The sequence below is a fragment of the Mya arenaria genome, chromosome 17 (assembly GCF_026914265.1).
Source record: "Mya arenaria isolate MELC-2E11 chromosome 17, ASM2691426v1".
Lineage (NCBI taxonomy): Eukaryota > Metazoa > Mollusca > Bivalvia > Myida > Myidae > Mya > Mya arenaria.
Genome location: NC_069138.1, coordinates 50,117,728 through 50,139,528, shown reverse-complemented (window position 1 = coordinate 50,139,528; position 21,801 = coordinate 50,117,728). Strand labels below are relative to the sequence as shown.

Genomic DNA, 21,801 nt, shown 5'->3' with positions numbered 1-21,801 from the left:
TTAAGTCCAACTCTTTCTTTTTGAAACAAGACACAAATTGCCTCAGGTAGTCCTAGAGGTGTATTTTGCGTGATAGCAGATGTTATAGTCCCCATTGCACCATTAGTAAGTCCATCAGCTACATCAATATTCATCGTAAGCATAACTCTAGCCCCACAAGAAATAGTCAGGCTTACAGCTTAACAAATAAAATGATGATGGATGAAAGAGATGTGAAATCTGACATGTGGACAAATTTTGACACTAGTGAATGTACAGATAGTGTGATGCCCGGCACCACCACTAGGAGGCCAACCATGGAAGGAATAAAGTTGGAAAACTGTAACAATTGGTTATTCCTTCCTATTTCAAACCATGTACCAACAATATGTTATATTAAAAGCAGTATCAAAGTGTGCTTATATTCAAACTGGTACTTGGTCTGGTACCAAATGTGAAGTCATTAATGAGTATTACAGATTTTGCGCCCAACTTTAACAAGTCAATAGTTTGAATGGTGCCATATACTTTAGTTTATATACATGTTTAAATTATATATATAAAATTATATACTTTATGAGGAAGAGAAGAAAGTGTTGATTAATCATGGAAAATGTAAACAAAGTTTGTATTGTATGAAGTTCCTGGGCTCAAGCGTTATTCAAATATTGATCGGAAACCATTTTTCAGCTCAAGGTCATCGTGACCTTGACCTTTGACCTGCTGATCACAAAATCAATAGGGGTCATTTACATGACCAACTTGCATACGGTATGCAAGTTGGTCATGTAAATGACCCCTATTGATTTTGTATGATACCAAGTATGAAATTCCTGGGTGCAAGCGTTCTTTAGTAACAGTTTCTTCACATTTCGTGGTGACCTTGACCTTTGACCTACTGATCTCAAAATCAATAGGGGTCATCTACTAGTCATGACCAACTAGCATACCAAGTATGAAGTTCCTGGGTGCAAGCGTTCTTTATTTATTGAGTGGAAGCAAATTTTGACGTACAAAATGACGGACTGACTGACTGACTGAAGGACTGATCACAAAATCAATAGGGGTCATCTACATGTCATGACCAACTTGCATACCAAGTATGAAGTTCCTGCGTGCAAGACTGACGGACAGGGCAAAAACAATAGGTCTCCCCATGAATGGGGGAGACATAATAAACAATGATATTCTTAGCCCTTGGTCATGCAATAGGGAAGTCATGATTTCTCTAAACATAAAAAAAAATATACTGGGAAAGTGTAAAATTTACTTTTTAGGCTGACTTTGTTACATATTATTCAGTTAAACAGAATCATTATTTAGTTTAATTAGTTAGCATTCTTATTCATGCCTATGCTCGGCCATTTTTCCCAGTCGGCCATGGGCATTACACAAGATATGTGAATAAATTATGTTTACATACCAAGCCTCACGTAAATATCTTTGATGTTTTAAGCAATGGTGAACATAAAAGGATTTGCACATAGCCAATTGCTATGACAACGATGATGCTACATCATGAACATGCTGTAAATCTCTCTGTACAGTGAAGAAAAGATCGACACTAAAATTTCAAACATTTATTTAGATCCAGCTTTTAACTGTATATCCAATATTTTATGTAAAACGCCAAACATATGTGACGTTATGATAACGTGATGTATGTATAAATACTAATGATAATGACATCGTTACAGTTTACACAATTTTAAACATTTACAAATTTCAGTAATATCAATATAATAATAATGATTATAATCATTTGAGATTTCATTCATTTTGTTAAAATTTGTTCAAACTGGCAAGAAAATATCTATATTCAGAACACAACAACAAACAGTACGACTGTTTACAAACTCTAAACTATTTTCTTTAAAAAAATAGAGATAATTGAAAAAATATATTACATCAGGGGTTCTAACAGTTGATAATTGTCAATCCTGAAAAATAGCTGGGGGTCTGTTTGAGTATGAGCAAAAAAACAATCTTGACAACAGTACAAAAGCCTGAAGTTTAAACCTCTCAATCCTGGTTTCAGGATTTATCCTGAACTTTAAAACACTTGTAAAATATATGTACAAGATAAAAATATATAATTATATTTTATGCAACAATTATGTTGTAATTAACATGATAGACATCTGAATAAGGTACATACTATAACAGCAGTATTTTTTTACAAAAAAAAATATGTGGAAATGTTTGTATAATAATGTAAAGAAGAATAACATGGTCAATACAAATGCATAGATGGTTAAGAAAATAAAGACACTTAAGCCTTGATATAACCTGCAGATTTTAAGTCTAAAAAGGGGAATCACTCAACGACTTTTACAGTAAGAGTTATAGTCCTTGTTGTACATGTGTATACTATCTCTGGCAACATGTTTATCAATTTTATTTTTGAACAATTTTTTGAGAGTTAAGACCAAGGTTAAAGCTTTTGCACCATGATGACAATGGCACCTAGGGTATGAAAATACCTCAGTTTTTTTTCTTCATAAACCAGTATAGCTAATAAAAAAATATCAGAGATCAATGTGTTTTCTCCTAATGCAAGATTCTGCTAGAGACAAAAGCAGCATTGCTAATACAGCCATCAAAAAGACGTGTGTCAATATTTAATAGGATTACAACATGTCACATTCTATCAATAGCACACGTAACATCTGTCACAAACTACACACAGGGTAACTTGAAACAGATCTTAGTTATTCTTTTGTGAGATCAATAAGGCTGGCACATATACATTACCCCAATATCTCTTACAGTCTGAAGTGCCCTATAACAGGACCAAGCTTAGAACACTATTTTTGTTTTGGTATAATTCATGAGTCATTCTCAATTTAAAAAAGTTTTGAGACATTCAAATACATTATCTTTACAATAAACATGATCAACTATTTTGAAATTTGCAAAATCAAGTTAAATTTGGCTCTGACAATGAAATGAGATACTCAAGCTTGTTTTTGAGAAACTAGAGCATGGCTGTTTTATAGTAGCTTATATGCATACAGTAATTATCGAATACACAGTGGTACAATCCACTTGAATGTTCTGACAGTCAAAACTCACTATGTCAAAGTCTTTGGCACCTCGGGAAATACTTTGAGATAACAAACATTTGATTTAAACGAAATACAAAAACTGTATGACTATACAAAAAATGAAAGTTTGACGTGACCAAAACAAAGACATGAGAGTTTGACATAGCCAGTTTTGACTGTACATGTTAACCCACTGACCAATAAAACAATGCATCCAGATCAATTTCAAAATATTCAACTAGCCTACTATTTATATCAAGAAACTTACGGTAAATTAGTAGATAAGATTAAGGCAAAACTGTTGCACCAAATTTTTATCCAACATGTAATTACATGAACAAAACATCTACAATATATCATGTACATGTACCTTGACTTCGTTGAACAGAACAAAAACAAATACCTCCAATCAAAAATATCCTAAGCTTGTCCAGTAAGAGCAATGGTTAATCAAGTACACTGCACTTCCCCAAGGTTCGATTACAGGCCTGGTATCATGTGAGTTTGGTTGGTGGTCACACAACCTGACAAAAGGGTTTTCACGGGTTCACCAGAACACAAAACCACACTCTCATGCAACATATTGCTAACGAGAGTCACTCAGCATATTATTAAGTTAATATGACACCTTTCACAACCATAAAATAAATGAAGATTTACTGAAACTATACAATATGTTTTCAACATAATATTTTCATCATGAGATCAATAATCAACAGTGACAGCCAGCATTGTTAACCTTTTCATTGCAGTTTATGCCATATATTAGATATGTAAAGCCAGCAAAAGGATTTATGTTGTATCCATATGCTCAAAATAAGTCCTAAACAAGCATTGAAATTAGGCAAAAAATACAGTTTTTGGGAGTTTATCGATACATACAATTTACAAAATCTGCGTTATTTCTGTTTTATCATTTGGACAGAAGCAATTTATATTACAATTAATTATCAACATATTAAAGCCTCTTGTTTTATTCACATTTATATTGATACTGATAATGGCCATTTCATGCATATTTCTTATAACTCTTACTTCTTTTATTGCATATAATTACGGCTTTTAAGATTAAAGACTCTTTCTGCAAATATTAACACAAATGTTATACATTTGAATAAAAACATGTATATATTATGTACAAATATAAAAGTCAGATCACTGCAAACAATAAAACTATTATCACAAAGTAATTGACATAAAACAAACAAGCAAAATAAAATTAAATCTTCTAAAAAACAATCAAATTGTGAATGTCAAACTCTAATTTGAACGTCAAACTTTAAGTTATCACAAAAGTTCCTTTAAAATTCATTTTTTGAATTTTGAAAAATTATCAACAGACGATTCTTGCATGTTTAACATATTTTAAAGAAAGAAAAATTGCATTTAATTTTTATGCATTCAGAAGAAAAAATTGTGTCTTACACAAAAGTTTACAACAAGTATTTGCGCTAAATTATAATAAAAGCCTTAAGTCACCAATACACAAACATTATAAAGCCAATACATGTATAAAATACAAAGACGATATTAAAAAAAAAAAAAATTTAATTCGAAACAAAATTTAATCATGAAAACATTTCATATATAAGCAACTTGTTTGTACATAAAAGCAAGACCATTCTTACACAATATTCTCCCGCCAATACTGCTGTTGTTTAAATACTGTTGTTTTTCCCATGAATACTTCTTTAACAGCTGATGGTGTTCTCATGTAGGAAGATTCAACACTCAGCTAAGTGATCCCTCTGATTTGAGAACTTCACTGTCTATATTATGCTGTTGAATCTATGTTTCACTTGAAGGTTATATCCACTGTTGGATAATTGGACAAATTCCAAAATCCAAAATCGATACCAATTGGACAACCATAATCTACCATCTTATTGATTAATCCAAATGGTATTTTCATACTGAATTAAATAGCATTTATGTTTATTTTTGTTGGATAATCAGAAAAATGTCAAAAATTTAAATCTAAATGGACAACCATAATCGATCATCAACTCAGAAATAGTCCAAAGGGATTTTCATACTAAATTTAAATAACATTTATGTTCATTGATAATATTTGTGTGTGATTCGAAATAAGCCCTACCTATTGAATGACAGAAGAATAAATTCAAAATATGAAAGACTCCAAAACCAGACATGATGCACATGTATATCTACAACCACCCTGCCTCAATGTTTCACATGACGCAGGAATCAAAATGTCATAGCTGGTCGTGTGTTTTATGTGCACCTTTTAATTTCATTTCTTTTCAAAGCTTCAGCTAAAGCTGTCTCCATATTTCACATGAAGGTGGTATCATCATAATTCGTCTTGTGTTTAACACGTGCCTCAAACAGGTCCCGTATTAGACTGGCCTTCTCTTGCTCTAGCTGTGTTATCTTTTCACTCTTGTGTCCGACCTCCTGTGGAATAAAGATCGAAGATAAAGTTTTCAATAACACCATTAACTATTGTGACAATCAAGTGTTCTTTGTGATAAGAAGTCTATCATTGGGGGCAAACACATGATATCATGCGGTGCCTGCAAAAAGTATTTAAGCATAGGTAAGCTTTATTTTTTGTCACAACAATCATAGATGAACATGTATCATAAACTCTGTAGAGCTTTTTAGCAACAAATATATGTACAGTATTAAATCTGTGAATAAGAACCATTGACCTTTCCTTGGTGACAAGGCTCCGAGTGGAGATCAAACCTGTGACCCTCTCACCCAGAATCTGCTACAATAACTACTCAGCGATTGTCATTGATGCAAGACTTTTTAGGTAGTAAAACATTTTATTTATTCATATAGTTACTAGAGTCTGCCCTCAACAAAAACATTTCTTAGCAAACTTCTTATTTTCCATGTGTAAACATGTATATTTAGTTATAATTGCAAACATGTATGTTTTTCGTTCAAGATTCATATACACTTTTAGATTTATATGAATACCAACAATAACATCCAAAGCACCATATGAAAGCAGACAACAATTATACGTCACCTTTGATCAAGAACTCAATAAGTGCATATATAAATAGATAAATAGATGCAGATATTGAGTTCCTGCATTTAGGTGACAAATTATAGTATCAATGGTATAAGTGTTTTCTTTGAAAAGAACATGTACTAAATGTCAGTGCAGCTCACAAAATAAGCATTGATATGTTCATACATGTGTTAGCTGTTTGTTCTGGTCTTTCAGCCACCTCAGGGAGTTGTCGTCATAGAAACCAGGACTGCTGATAGCGAGATTCATGTGAGCTGGAAAACCCTGTAACAAAAATGATAACATATCAGATTGAGACTTACATAAGACAATAAAGAACATAAAAAGGGCTCTAAGCCACCCTCAGTACAAAACCTGCCTTGCCTCTTTTTAACTGGGGCTTGGCTGTGTTTCTTTTTTCAATTGAGTTATGTTTTAAATGTCATTCATCGTAATAAGAAAATATGCTTTAAACAAATCCTCAGCTTTACACTTCATCCGCTCATGTCAGCCTGAATTTGATCAGAGGAGATAAAATCGATAATTTTCAACATACATGTATAGCTCATCCAAAACATTTACAACTACGAATCTTATATTTGCTTCAGCGGTTTTGATTACAGGCACGTTATGTTACGGTTCTGTGACAGCTTTCTCCAAATTATGTCTTTTCTACCTTATTGAAAGACAGACTGATTATCCTTTCATTGTTTTGAACAAGAGCTATCACAGTAAGTGACGAATGCCCCCGAATGTGACATTGACCTATGAACAAGGTCAGTACATGAAAAGTTGATCTTGCCTTTACATGTCAAATACACATATGTCAAGTTATTTTAAATTGCCTCTGAACACAAAAAAATACCACCCATACTTGACAACCTACACTCTTATGACCTCATATTCAGCATTCCATTGTGATATGGATCTTGCAGGCGACACGTCGTCTTGATATGTCGAACACATGTGGCAAGTTATTTTAAACTATGTCCATACAAGAGAAAGTTACAGCCCAGACATGACATTCGATACTCTATGTCCTTATATGCAGCATTCCATTGTGAATAAACACCTAAGTGTGACCTTGACCTTAGATGTAGGGACACAGGTCTTGCACGCGACATGTCGTCATGGTATGTCGAACACATGTGGCAAGTTATTTTAAAATCTGTCCATACAAGAGAAAGTTACAGCCCGGACACGACAACCTAAACTCTATGTCCTTATATATGCAGCGTTCCATTGTAAATAAACTCCCAAGTGTGGTCTTGACTTTAGAGGTAGGGACACAGGTCATGCATGCGACACGTCATCTTTGTATGTCAAACACATGTGTGGCAAGAGAAAGTTACAGCCCGGACACGATAACCTATACTCTATGTCCTTATATGCAGCATTCCATTGTGAATAAACACCTAAGTTTGACCTTGACCTTAGAGGTAGGGACACGGGTCTTGCACGCGACATGTTGTCTCAGTATGTCGAACACATGTGGCAAGTTATTTTAAAATATGACCATACAAGGGAAATTTACAGCCCATACACAAACCTATACTCTATGTCCTTATATGCAGCATTCCATTGTGAATAAACACTAAGTGTGACCTTGACCTTAGAGGTAGGGACATGGATCTTGCACGAGACACGTTGTCTTGGTATGTCAAACACATGTGGCAATTTATTTTAAAATATGTCCATACAAGAAAAAGTTACAGCCCGGACACGACAACCTATACTCTATGTCCTTATATGCAGCATTCCATTGTCAATAAACACCTAAGTGTGACCTTGACCTTAGAGGTAGAAACACAGGTCTTGCACACGACATGTCATCTTGGTATGTCAAACACATGTTGCAAGTTATTTTAAAATCTGTCCATACAAGAGAAAGTTACAGCCCGGACACGAGTTATTGAGCAGGACTCACAGACGAACGGACGGACAGCAGACGGTGCAATTTTAATATGCCAACCTTCGGGGGGCATAAAAATGCAATTTCAAAGAGTAAACTTTATGGCAGATAAAACATGAGATGCATGGTTGTAATAACAATCACTTACTGATTCTGTGGTTTCCATGAGGGATTTGAGATTCAGATTTACATCATTGATCCGACTGCGAACAAAGTCCATCCGCTCCTGGTGACTTTGTAGACTCCCGTCCTGCAAAGAGAAAATTATGATAATCATTAAATAACATTCCTAGTTGTGGAACTGCTCAGTAAGTCATCCATTAACTAAAACATTAGACAATGATTTTTTTCATAAAAATCAAGTTCAGTTGTTAATGTAGTTTAAGAAAATACTAGGTACAATTGCCATACTGGGGTATAAGAGATGGATACCGGTAAACAGAATTTTTCAGTCAGTTGCTGAAATTCACATACACTGCATGAAGTTTTCTCTGCAAATGCCTGGCGCTCTGCAACTGTGGAGATCTGTGAAAGGTACCAGTCACGCGCTCGTTCTACAACATCCAACCCCTGTATCAGAACATCCCGCTCCTGCTCTAGCTGCTTCATACGCCGGATCTGCATTTAGAATATGCAATAATTATAAAATAACTATTATAATTTTTATGATTTCACTGTCCAGAAAGCAGTGGCGGATCCAGGTTTCTCAGTTAGGGGGGGCGTAACTTCTGAAATTGTCTTCTGTTGGCCGCTAAGGCCCCCATGTGTTTTCATGGTAATTCAGGGGGTCGGAGGCCTTCGCGACGGCCTCAAGCTCTTAAACTATTGCATGTGCTTTCTATGGAACGCCGGGGCTCAATGCTTCTTGCGAAATGCATTATGCAAATGCTATATATAGAACAATAGTTTCATTTTCGACCAATCGAATGGCTGGGTACGGAATTACGGAAGCTCGTGCTATGTGAAATCTAAATATAGTAACACCTCCTGAATAACGGATTTTCTTCGCATCTTGCATTTCGCATGAAGCATTTTAAAAGCATTTAGCATCTCGCATTTTGCACAAAAATCATTTCCCAAAAAGCATTTCGCATATGGCATAACACAATCAAATTGAATCGGACGAAATATTGTGCACGTTCCGAACTGCTCCCGGCAGTAAAGGGGATGTAAGACATAGGCTACTGATACTGCTACAGAAATATTATTATACGGTGGAAGAAACGATACTCTTTCTAACCTAACGCGTTTACAGCAATATACAGAGTTGCACATCTTGCTATTCGCAATCTAACTGACGTTCTGGCATATTTTCTCTAGGACACCTCTTTACTTTACCGTTTCTGAATATTATATTGTATTGGTGTGTTTATATAGGTTATTCTAATGAATAGACACAACAAACGTATTATTTTTCACCTCTATTACATGCAGATAAAAGTATTTTTCATATTAATGTGTTCCTTTTTTCATTTCATACAAAATGATTCTGCTCAATTTATGCTAACAACGGTAAAAAATATTGAATCGAAGCTTTTCGCATTTCGCAAAAAGAATTTCGCATTAAGCAATTCGCAAAAAGCATTTCGCATAAAGCATTTCGCATAAAGCATTAAGCGTTTTGCAAAAAAAAACATTAAGCATTATGCAAAAAGCATGAAGTATTTCGCATTTCGCAAGAAGCATTGCGCCCCGGCGTTCCATAGTTTACACTGTTTTTACAAAGCTTGAACTGCGAGAGACACTTTGTAACGTAGTAACGCCGTTAAGCTGATTGTCACCTCCCTATAGATCAAGTTTTTTTCCACGCATAAATTGAAAGACCTTGGTAAAATTGAAAAAGTAATTCATACAGTTATTGGGCAAACTTTAATGTTTGTTCAGTGACACCGAGTGAAAGTGTCTGCTTTAAGCAAGTAGTCCGCTGAATTCTCGTGTATTTGATCTCTTAAGGTATCGGATTTGGTGAAAATGTTACTGGATTGCTAAACGGTTTGGATCCAATCTGGTTGACGACATCACTACGGTCGCTATCGGCATGCTTTTACTTCATAGATACGCATGTATTAGCATCTCGAGCAGATAGAAATTAACGCCATAGTGGGAAATTGTTTTTTTATGAGTTAAAATGAATTGCCTCTAGTAAATTGTCCCTTACCGCTATAAACAGTGTTGACCCTTATCATACCGATCGCGACCATAGTAATTTTAAAGTTAACCAGCTTGGACGAACTAACTCGGCGTCTGATCTGGATCCAAGCTGTTTTACACTCAGTCAACTGTTTTACCAGTTTTCAGACGGACCAAACACATGATAATTCAGCGGACTATTTCTTTGAAGGCAGGATGAGGGTTAAACCATTACAGTTTGGGAGCTATGGAAACCGGAATCGGATTATGTTTCGTAAGAGTCCAATGTGGCCAAATAGATGTTCGATACAACCACGGTAAATCGAGATCTATTTTTTTGTGTGGAGCAAATCATAACCTTAAAAGCTATCTACAATGATGGAACGATATTAATAATTTATACATATACTTGGAAAATTTTAGGGGGGGGGGGGGGGGGGGGGGGGCGCGCGCCGGGTCCGCCCCCCCCCCTGGATCCGCCTATGGTAAGTGATATGAAATTCAACAAAATACCTATGAAAAAGATCACATTTACAGGTTTGATTGTGTCAAATACCCTGTAGCCATGCTTTTTTATACATGTAAGTCTAAAAGTTTGAAAAGAATGAAGTAGAATTTACATAAAGTAATAAGATAATCATGTTGCAAATCTGTATCTGATAATAACGCAAATATGGTACTGATTTATTTTCAATATATTTAAAAACGTAACATCTGAATGACGCCTTTAATTAATACTTAAGAATAATTATATTTTAGCCTTTATAAAAGTAATTCTCACTGTTCCCGTCGAGGATTTACAATACCACGTGTTTATGAAATGTAGTTAATAAGTTTATGTATGTCTCAGCAGTGCGTGTTTGTTTTGGACCCTCACATGATTATTTAAATTGTAGCAATCATTTGCTGTTGCGATATTTTGATCGTCTATGCAATAAAGGTAATTGTTGTTGTCGTTGCTGTTGTTTTCTTTAAATTGTTCAAATAAATCACTGATAAAAAAACTGGTAATCAATCTTCCACCTACCACATTATAGTCGATTCCACTGGACAGTGTGTGTCTGCGGGAGTTTTTTCGCCGTGGTTTCTTCCCTCCGCCGGTCTCCCTGGCAACCACAGGCTGCTTCTGGCTTGCTGCCTGGCGACGAATCTCTTCTATGTTCACTGGAAAGCAAAATCACTGAAAACTGTAATAAATACACTTTCTGACCTAAGCATTCTTAACACAATTCAGAAACATAGTGTTTAGGTCAAGTCACAGTGAGCCGCATCTGCTTTCATTGATAAATTAGAAAAATATACAGAAAATGAATTAATACTTTTTATTTTGGGTTGTACTATCCAAACTATTTGTGTATGACAAATGATAAATGTATAGGTTTATGTTTGTTAATATGCATTAATTAATCAAATTATAAGTGGTTAGGCCTGACAAAATCTCAAGTGACCACCTTACCACAAACCTGAACAGGCCCAGTGTTCAAGATTATTGTTTGTCTACTGGTCCAGCCTCTGTTTAAATCTACTGATTCACCTGATTAAAATTCAAGAATGATTTACTGATGATTTAACAAATGTAGAAGACCAGATTTGAAGAATACTACCATGACACTGGACAAAATATAACTCTGAAAAAATTTAAGTGGTGTTTTTATTAACCCAACGCACATGCTTTATCATCCTTACCAGGGATTTTATAAGCTTCAGTAGAAAAAAAACAATCAACTCACTGATTTTATTACTGTAGGTAAAATGCTACCTTCAATGTCCTAATTTTTTTAAGCAAGATGCTAATTTTTCAATTCAGCAAAATGCTAACTCACTTATTTAGCAAAAAGAAATATGTTTACTTATTAATTAAACAAGATGCTACCTCATTTATTAAGCAAAAGCTACCTCATATATCTACAAACAAACTTTCAAATTTAAGTTTAATGACCAATTAAAATTATTACACAGAAAGAAAATGAACAGGTTATCAACTACTGACAGATGCTGACTAATGGTGAATATAACTCATTTTCAAAATATTTCACTCAAAGATCAAACACAAGGACAGACAGAATGACTCTTAAGTTTAACTATAGAAGCAATTATGATTTACTGATACGCTGATACCATAAAAATGGTGTCAACCAGCGCTATTTCGCTATCTAATGTTTTCAATTTTACACCTCATGAGTACATAAAGATTTTGGTCATGGATAAACTGCCGTCTGAAATCAAATACTGAAAGCAGAGAAAAACTCCTTAAAGCGGTAAATTATGGCTTTATTGCCCCAGCGTAGCGGATAACCAGCTATTATGTAATAGTAGGCAGCATAATAACGTGAATATTTAAATATAACACCTGTAATTCAATATCTGTGAAGTTTTGTAACTAAATGTAAGCTTCTATATTGCATTTCAAAAATACAGATTTAAAAATGTTATTTCTCAAAAGTACTGCGTTTCTGCTCGATTTGAAAATTGTTTTCAATGCCAAAGAAACTCGAGTATTAACATAATTATTGGTGTAAGTCAATAAATGTATTTTTTGTAGTAAAGCTAAAAAATCATACAATTTATATAAAGATTTAAAAAATGTTTAATTTCATATATGCAAGGAAAGTTATATCATCAGATAAAATACAATTTTAAATGCAGCCAATGAAAAAATAAAACTTGTTTTATTTATATTCGTCTATACAAATTTGCATTAATTTCATTACTTAAACCAAATTTTGAAAAGAAGGATTCCAAGAACTTCATAATTACGCTGATATTTAGTTACCGAAACATTTTAATAGTCTTTTTTATCATCCAGTATTTTCATTTCTTATTCAAACAATCTAATGAACTATAAAAAAGGTTGCATTCATCACGAGTAACAGTTTTACCACAGGGGTGGAAGACATCATCTTTATCTTTAAAAGTACACACTGTACCATTTAAACACAGAAACTGCCTGAATGTTATCAAATGAAGTCAAAAAAGCGAAGACTTTGATGCCTTTTGCATTATAATTTCAGTAAAGATGTTTATCAAGCATGCATGTCACACAGATCATTAATTTAAAGCTTCCGTACCTTTCAGATCAAGGGAACTGCTATATCTAGTTTGAATTTAAACATTTGAAATTTGACCTCATTTAACTTATTTCTTCCCATTTTTTTACTGTTTATTCCCAAATAAGATCTAAGACATTCTAATTTGTTGTCTATGTATTTATATCTGTGTATATATATATATATATATATATATATATCTTTGTTCTTTAACTTTGTTCATATTACCAAACAACCATTGCTTTTTTAGTGTAAGTGCTAATCAAAACCTTGTTTCTTTAATCGTATGATCTGTATGAATTAATGAAGTAATATTCAAACATTATGATAATAATATTACAAGTAATTTGCATTGTAACAGGAAATGTTCTGAGTTAACATTAAAAAAGAAACACTCAAATATTGAACTCTGGCAATTTGTTGATGACTATCAATAGATTTAAAGATTTAAAAGACAAAGATCTTTACACACTGCCAATCCTAACTGAACAAAGAAGATTGGCTGAAGATTGATCAACAATGGCACAAAACAATTAAAAGGGTCTTTATAATGAGGCATTGGGGTTAATTAAACTATATGTTATAGCTAATCATCGGAGTATGTCACAGCAGGCTAATTAGAATAAAATAACAAAACCTCAAAATGCAAACATAAAACAGCCTGAGTCTTAAAAGCATTTTTATGTTCTTAAAGAATTGTTGAATGGTTAAGAACCTGCTGAATAATTAAAATCTTGGGTCTGTTAGCTCTAAAGGTCTGTACATAAATTGTTTCCAACAGTGCAGTTTAATGTATTAACTCACACATTGAAAGAAAGCTAGGTAGCCATAAACAGCTGTTTAATAGCATTTTCATTGCTTTTTCGTAGCCACAGAAAGAAACATGTGCTAAATCAATATTTTTCTTTGGTATTTCACAGTTTTATCCAATCAAACCTGAACACAACCTGCTATATGAATCAAATGGGCATGTGTGCAAATCTGCATAAAACGCTCAATACTGTTGTTGTTTTTCCAATAAAAAACTTTTTAAAATAGGTTTCTTCAAAATCATGTACTTTTCTTATATATTCAATTAAAATAAAAAGCGTATGCACAAGAAGAATGTAATACCATCTTTCACTTTGTGGAAACTGATTAGCATGATAATCCGAATATTTATCATTATGTAACTTTCTAAAGTCACATTAGAACTTGAGTCTATGTTGAAATTAGCTGATAAGAGAACAAAATAGATTGGTCTAAAACAACTATTACCTGTTGTTTTTTTAGGATCAAGTCAATCAATGTCCTTGATTATATTTTAAGTTTAATCTAAACAGTTTAAATAATGAGTTACAATAATAAGGAAAATTCAGGTCTTTTCAAATTCATGGGTCCCTTTGTACATTATGCATATAAAGTTTATATTTAATTAGATTTTAACCTTGACTTTTAGTCAATGAAAGTGTGTAAACCAGCCTTCAAGTACAGTGCTTATTCCTTAACAAGTGCACTTTTGCCATGCTTCCAAGCCTCATGAACACACGCTATAATATATGACAGCTCGGCCTTTCTTAATAACAATTAAGATTTCACGCAACATGTTTTAACTAGAATATGAATGTGGTAAAGTAAATTGTAAATAAGTTATCTATGAAAATACCAGATTATCACATTTGTGATGTATATCATCTTCTGATACCCTCAATACTCTTCTATGCTACTAAGATTTGTTGTGTAACGTAGGCGATTTGGCTAAGAAAATCTCATAATCATGAATAATTAATGAGGCGGTTTCATTGGCTCCCAAATGTACCAGATGCTTTCCCATAGAAAAATATTCTAACGAAAGACAGAATTGAGCCTTTTCAATACAATATTTTTTGACATCAGTAATGACCACTCGGCCATTGAGACTACTGACACTACAGAGTTATTGAAGAATATTTAATTGTAACATGTGAATTCATTGGAAGAAGACTTGTCACCCCTGCCTCATGCATATTTATCAAAATAAGAATTTGTCAGTCAATTGTCCCACAGTATTTATGAAATATAATGGAATTAAGAACCATGGTTGCTGATGATGGATGTATATGTAACCGGGTATACGATGTATATAGCGGCACTTATACTGTCTCGCTATAGAGCTAGCTTTTATAGCGACGCGGTAGAGGATCCGCCTGCAGAGCGAGAGGTCGTGGGTTTGAACCCCGACAGGTGCACATAGCAATTTGTGCAGTCGGTTACATTTGGCGCCCAACAAGGGACCCGTGTTATACGATATGCCTCAAGGTTATTGCGAATTGACCTTAGTGTCCGAAATTCAAGGACGAATTTCAAAATGGAGGGGGAAGTGTAACCGGGTATACGATGTATATAGCGGCACTTATACTGTCTCGCTATAGAGCTAGCTTTTATAGAGACGTGGTAGAGTATCCGCCTGCAGAGCGAGAGGTCGTGGGTTCAAACCCTGACAGGTGCACATAGCAATTTGTGCAGTCTGTTACTTATATATACATTGAGTTCATATGTTAGTTTATTCGTATTCTTGCATTATTGTATAATTTCATATATATTTTAAATTTATCTATGAAAAACTATATATACATATATATAAGGCCCTTAAAAGATTATAAATACATGTCCTGGTCGGATCATACACTCTAGTGCAGGGTGAGTGAATCTGATTTACTCGCCCTGCACAAAAACTACTTGCCCAACATTTTCAACAAAGTTTTTAAACAAAGTTTCGCAGCCACTTGAATTTACTATCAAAGACGATCAACTTTGATCTGCTTGATTCTTGTTACAGTGTTCTCTTACAAAGTACTGGCCACTTACTTCTGCGAGATTCCTTAATGAAGAAGTCTGAAACCAGACCGTCTATAACTGGCTTAAAATTATTTATGATTATTTAAAACATTTTAATAATTAGTTTCATAGTAATTAAATAATTTAACAATAAATAATTAATCATTTGTTTTCTTCCAACCCTGCAGAATTATCTACAACATACAATCAATTAAACAGTCTCCGCTTATGACCATTTTCATTCAATAAACAAAATATGCTTAATTACTTGCCCATCATCAGGTTGCATTTCCGGTTTTGATTTGACTGCCTACATGAATTTTATTTTTAATTATAATATTTATCGCAATCATTTCGTTTCAGAAAATATGTAGCATTAATATATGAATCAGGAGAATCTAAATTGCACGAGCGGATGAGTGTGATTAAGATTTCTACAGGCACAACCTGGATATTCACTCTAAAATGTGAGTGTTTTTGTCAAGGCCTGTCACACACATGTATATACATGATGATGTGCACTTACTTCCTCATTGTTGTGCATTTCAACAGATGTAAAAAGCCTTGCATGACTGAAGCCTGAGAGTTAAAAGCCTTGCATGACTGAAGCCTGAGAGTTAAAAGCCTTGCATGACTGAAGCCTGAGAGCTAAAAGCCTTGCATGACTGAAGCCTGAGAGTTAATTTAAGCAAAGAGAAAGTTCACACCCACCATAGATATCATTTCCCACTGTCCGGCTCTTTTGCATCAAATTGGAATCACTCTGCGCAGTATGCATATGGCCATTAGTCAGTACATTAGGCACAACTTTATTGTCCTGATGCCAGTTTTGTAGCTCTCTCATTGTTTTCCCCTTCATGGTTTTTGGAGGTAACGCAGGAGGAGAGTTATTTTCAGACTCTTTCGCCCATCGATATGGAGGTGGCCTGTCTGGTCGCCCAGCTGGGAAATCTGTGGGACTTCTTTGAAAATGGACTTCCCTTGGACGCTGATTTTCAGGATGAGCACTATGTGGCCTTTGGCTAATTTTTGATACTTCTCTTTTGTGATAACTGCTCATATCATCACTATGTCTTTTATTTGAATGATGCATGTCAAGATCATGTGGATAGGCATAATCATTTCTATTCCGCATATTTACAACTGATGCATGTTGCATTTGTTCACGATTATAAATTTTATTTCTTAACTCTATATTCTGTGACTGCAAAACATTATTTGGCCTGACCGTAGCAGTATTTGCAGCGGTAATCTGAGAATTTGTTCCCATTTTAGGCTGACTCCTCTGAACAACATGTGCGTTACTTTTTAATGTCACAGGTGCACTAGTTGCTGCTGGCCTTTCAATATTCATGTAGTTTGCCATATTTGCATAGTTCTTTGAGGCATAGTCTTCTTTTTCTACCTTCCTGTATTGGGGCTGCTTGCTTGTACTGCTAGGTGCATTAACATGTTTATTTTTAACACTACTAGAATTCTGTTGCGAATCTCTCGAATCTCTCTGTTTTGCTGCCAATGATGCGGACGACAGTACAGCACCATTGTTCCTCAACAAGGACTGTTTAAGACCAACAACAAAGTTTTCAAATGTAAGCTTGCCATTTTTCGGTGCCACTTTTCTTAATGCGTCTATAACGCCACAAGGTAAACCTTTCACCCCTTCTTCGTGCCAACGAGTTTCAATGTCTCGCAGACGCACATAGCCCGTCTGTTCTTCATCCAAAATGTCAAATAATATTCTTAGGGACGTTACAAACTGTTTTGGCAAACCATCCACCGCTCTAGCGGCTTCTTGCACATGTGCGGTTGACATTTTCGACGTTGCACAATGTAAACAAACTGATCACTTCATCGTCCACTTTGTGAATGAACTAACTTCCGGTTTCACTTTATTAAAATGAAACAAGCTAGTCAATTGGTCGATTTGACAAAAGACTGTCTCTGATTGGTGCACCATTAGTGACCTAAAAAGGCATTCGGAACTCCTCGGCCATTTTGTTTTCGATAAAATGGCCGAGGAGCTCCGAATGCCTGAAAAGGAAAAGACGAAAATATTACTAGATATGCAGGTTAAAAATTACTAGATGTGTTTGTACCAATCTCATACACAGTTACATCCCCCTAATAACACATTACGTTAGTGTTCTTCCATATAAATAATATCAGCTGTGTGATGAAGTCAAATATAACAATAATTAGAAAAGAATAATCAGATTGTTAACTGTTGGTACCACTATTTGTCTATCTGTAACACCATATATTAATGCAGAGGTTGTCATTCAATAGTTGTCTCTTGTTGCAATATCTTCTTCATCGTGATATCATTGGTTTATAGCATGTGAGTACACAGTGTTATCAAATGAAATGATAATTTAAAAAATCACAGAAGTTGCCCCTAATTTAAAAAATCACAGAAATTGCCCCTACCAATTTCTCCAATTATCACACTGCATAATTATATAATAAAGCGATATAAGTATAATATGATGTATTTGTTCATATAGTTTTAAACGAACAGAATATCATTCACAGCCTTAAACATATTTTGGAGATGTCATCTTATAATTTAAAGTACCTATATCATTTTGTCTATGTCGCCTTTACCATCAGTTCATCGTAACGGGGTATTTAATTATATCCTCGATATTTTTTTGGCTCTTTCGTCAAAGTTTCTCAACGCTGTTGTTTGGTGTTGCAAGACAAGGTTAAGCTCTCAGCTGTAGTTAAACATGTTTTTTTTTCTAAAAATAACTCAACGTATGTGTGAAGACCCCATCGGTTTCTTTCTGGGTCGGGCCTTTTAGACCGGGTACGTTTATTCAACGACGCCACCGGGAAATTCATCCATCGAATTTGAACCCAGCGAGAGCATTAGTCCCGTTAGGTTGACGGCAAAAGTGCACAGACAGGATGTACATCTGGTAAGAGCTTCTCTGATTTTCTAACGTGTACATCAGTATTCAAGAATCGTCAAACAAACAGTTTAGCATCCCTCCGAGCTATTTTTCTTAGATGAATGATGAATGGGGGCGAGAGGGGAAGTAGAAACAGTCCTCCCACACATGGAATGCTGAGTTAAGTAGAATATTGATCTTAAAGGCCTAGTTTAAGGAATTTTTGGCATGATAATCCCCTGCTGTGCATCTCCTGTTAATCACACTGGTGTCACAGTAGGGACCAATTTCCGATGTATTCGTTTATTGGCTCAGGGCCAGTTAGGGTCCATTTTTATAATAAAATATCGAAAATTGCACAGCAGGATACTCAGATTGGAGATCTGATAAGACAATTAGGCAATAAGATTAAGATCAATTAACAGAGGTTGTGTACAAATACACGTTTTTTTTTTTGTTTTTTGTTGTTGTTGTTTTTTGTTTTTTTTTTTTGGGGGGGGGGGTCACTTATAGAAGGCTTAGACTAGGCCTTTTATTTAACTTCATCTTGATCGTAATTGGGGACAATATAGATTTAAACTTGATATATGAACAGTGTTATATTACGTACGTTAATCTCATTTAGCTTTAACTAATGTCCACAACAACAAAAATGGCTTGTGTAAAGATATAAAATTATAAATGTTTTGCGGCGCTGTTTTTAACTTGGGAATATGTTGCCACGTAGCTATTAACTGAAAAGTCCTTGTTTTAAGGATACTATTTTCTTATCTGTACACCAACAACAACTATTATTTCCGTTTAATGTTACTAGTAATAATAATTCAACTGTTAATGCGTCTCTGCTATTACTCTTACTAATACAAATGCACAATACCCTTATCTTCTTAGAAGTAGGTCAATGTTTAAAAAAAAAGTGTTTCTACATTTCTGAGGACAGTAATTATATATATAAGGAACACAATTAAATGGCGATATTCAGATTTACTTAGATGCATGTTCTAATTTATAAGCACATGCACAGTGCACATTGAAGTTTATACCCTTTTGAAATGAATGTCCCAAATGCATCAAAGATATTTTTCGGCATAACAAAATCCTAAACAACGAGTTTTCAACCCTTTTGGTTCCAAAATATTGACTTCACAATGACCAGTTTTTAAATATCCACCATATTTTCATGTGATGCTATTTTTCTCTTTATATGTTGATTTCAACATCAATAAATGCAGAAAAGGGGCTTGAAATCCCTTTCAGGTTAAATCTGTTTCTGAAAATGACACGAGCCATGCTACCGTAATTATCTATCAACGAATACATAAACATGCAAACCGCAGGAAAATATTTTGTTTATGTTTCGAAATTGTGGCAATTACAAACTTGTGGTTGATTTTGAGCCTTTAATTGCCGATTTTTGCACAAAAAAACACTGCCGCCCGGGAGGGAATACCTTACCTAGACCTAACCCATTAATGGCGCATTTTTTGGAATGTTTAACGTACATGTGTGTGTGTTACCTCATAGTTATTTTTCTCCATACCTTATTTTGGTTTGTTCCAAAGACTATAGTCAATAAGCCAATAGGAAGAACATACAATTAACGCTATAATAGGTAACACGCAGTAACTTTAGTCCAGTTTCTACTAATTTCCCTCCAAAAAAAGGTTATATTTAAACTGATATTATATATATTTAAAGTTCATGTACGGCGAATATCAAACGAGACAACTGGCAAATTGGGTTACGGAGCACCAACGATTGAACCGATACAACGTGCGTGGATGCAGTATATGATGAAATAGTATGAAGATACTGTGGAACCAGTTTAATAGTTGGTTGTAACCGGTAAAAATATTTTCGTTCTAAGACCGGTTAATCAAAATTAAGATATACCACGAGCTAACGCCAAGCCAGCAGCCAATAGCTAGCAGCCAATAAGTGTTTGCGTTGACTTACGGAAATAGATACGACGAAATAGAGAAAATTGCCAAATACATTAAGTCAGCAGCCAATAAGGAATTTAATCATAACCGCAATAAATTTTGCACTGAAAATTCTTGAAATGCAACAGATTGTGGAAGTAAAAGGAAACATAAAACACATTTATTGGTGAACGCTGAATAAAAATTGGACGTAATTCAGTTTAATGCAATAAAAAAAAATGATGAAAGAATATCGATTAAAGAAGACAACAAGTCTGGTTTGATATCAATAACATCGATCGCTGTATAAATGTATTAGTAACCACTAAACGAGGACTGGACGTTCTGTATGATGCAATAAATGTAATATTAAATGAATATTAATGAACAATTAAATAAACATGCAATCATGATCAATCTATGTTTAGACGTACAGGCCACCACAGCCTAACCAATTGAAACCAAACATCACGGAACTTGGGTGGCTGTTACGACCAGAAGGAGGCGATGTGACGCCCCAAGACCGGGTACTGGCATGTAGGGGACATCCAGGGCTATCACCTAGCACCGCCCAATAACTTCCATCTTGGGGTGAGCTTGACCAAAATTGACCCCCAACGTCCAGGACCCCCTATTTGGGTAAAACAAGCACATGGACCTACTTTGGGTGGCTGTTACGACCAGAAGGAGGCGATGTGACGCCCCAAGACCGGGTACTGGCATGTAGGGGACATCCAGGGCTATCACCTAGCACCGCCCAATAACTTCCATCTTGGGGTGAGCTTGACCAAAATTGACCCCCAACGTCCAGGACCCCCTATTTGGGTAAAACAAGCACATGGACCTACTTTGGGTGGCTGTTACGACCAGAAGGAGGCGATGTGACGCCCCAAGACCGGGTACTGGCATGTAGGGGACATCCAGGGCTATCACCTAGCACCGCCCAATAACTTCCATCTTGGGGTGAGCTTGACCAAAATTGACCCCCAACGTCCAGGACCCCCTATTTGGGTAAAACAAGCACATGGACCTACTTTGGGTGGCTGTTACGACCAGAAGGAGGCGATGTGACGCCCCAAGACCGG

The 21,801-nt window shown here is 35.1% G+C and overlaps 1 protein-coding gene across 1 annotated transcript; it reads right to left on the bottom strand.

Moving 5' to 3' along the window:
* Window positions 1-1,544: 1,544 nt before the first annotated feature.
* LOC128222967 (uncharacterized) lies at window positions 1,545-17,739 on the bottom strand. Its single transcript, XM_052932162.1, has 6 exons — window positions 16,612-17,739; window positions 11,085-11,221; window positions 8,402-8,545; window positions 8,076-8,177; window positions 6,202-6,300; window positions 1,545-5,444 (listed from the first exon to the last, which is right to left on the bottom strand). Exons 1-6 carry the CDS (start codon window positions 17,711-17,713, stop codon window positions 5,322-5,324), a joined length of 1,707 nt encoding a protein of 568 aa, XP_052788122.1. The 5' UTR covers window positions 17,714-17,739; the 3' UTR covers window positions 1,545-5,321.
* Window positions 17,740-21,801: the final 4,062 nt, after the last annotated feature.

Coding starts and splice junctions, on each gene's coding strand:
- LOC128222967 (XM_052932162.1), bottom strand. CDS start 17,713: ATGTCAACCGCACATGTGCAAGAAGCCGCTAGAGCGGTGGATGGTTTG. Junction 8,546..11,084: donor GTGGAATCGACTATAATGTG/GTAGGTGGAAGA, acceptor TTCTAAATGCAG/ATCCGGCGTATGAAGCAGCT. Junction 5,445..6,201: donor AGAACAAACAGCTAACACAT/GTATGAACATAT, acceptor TTTATTCCACAG/GAGGTCGGACACAAGAGTGA.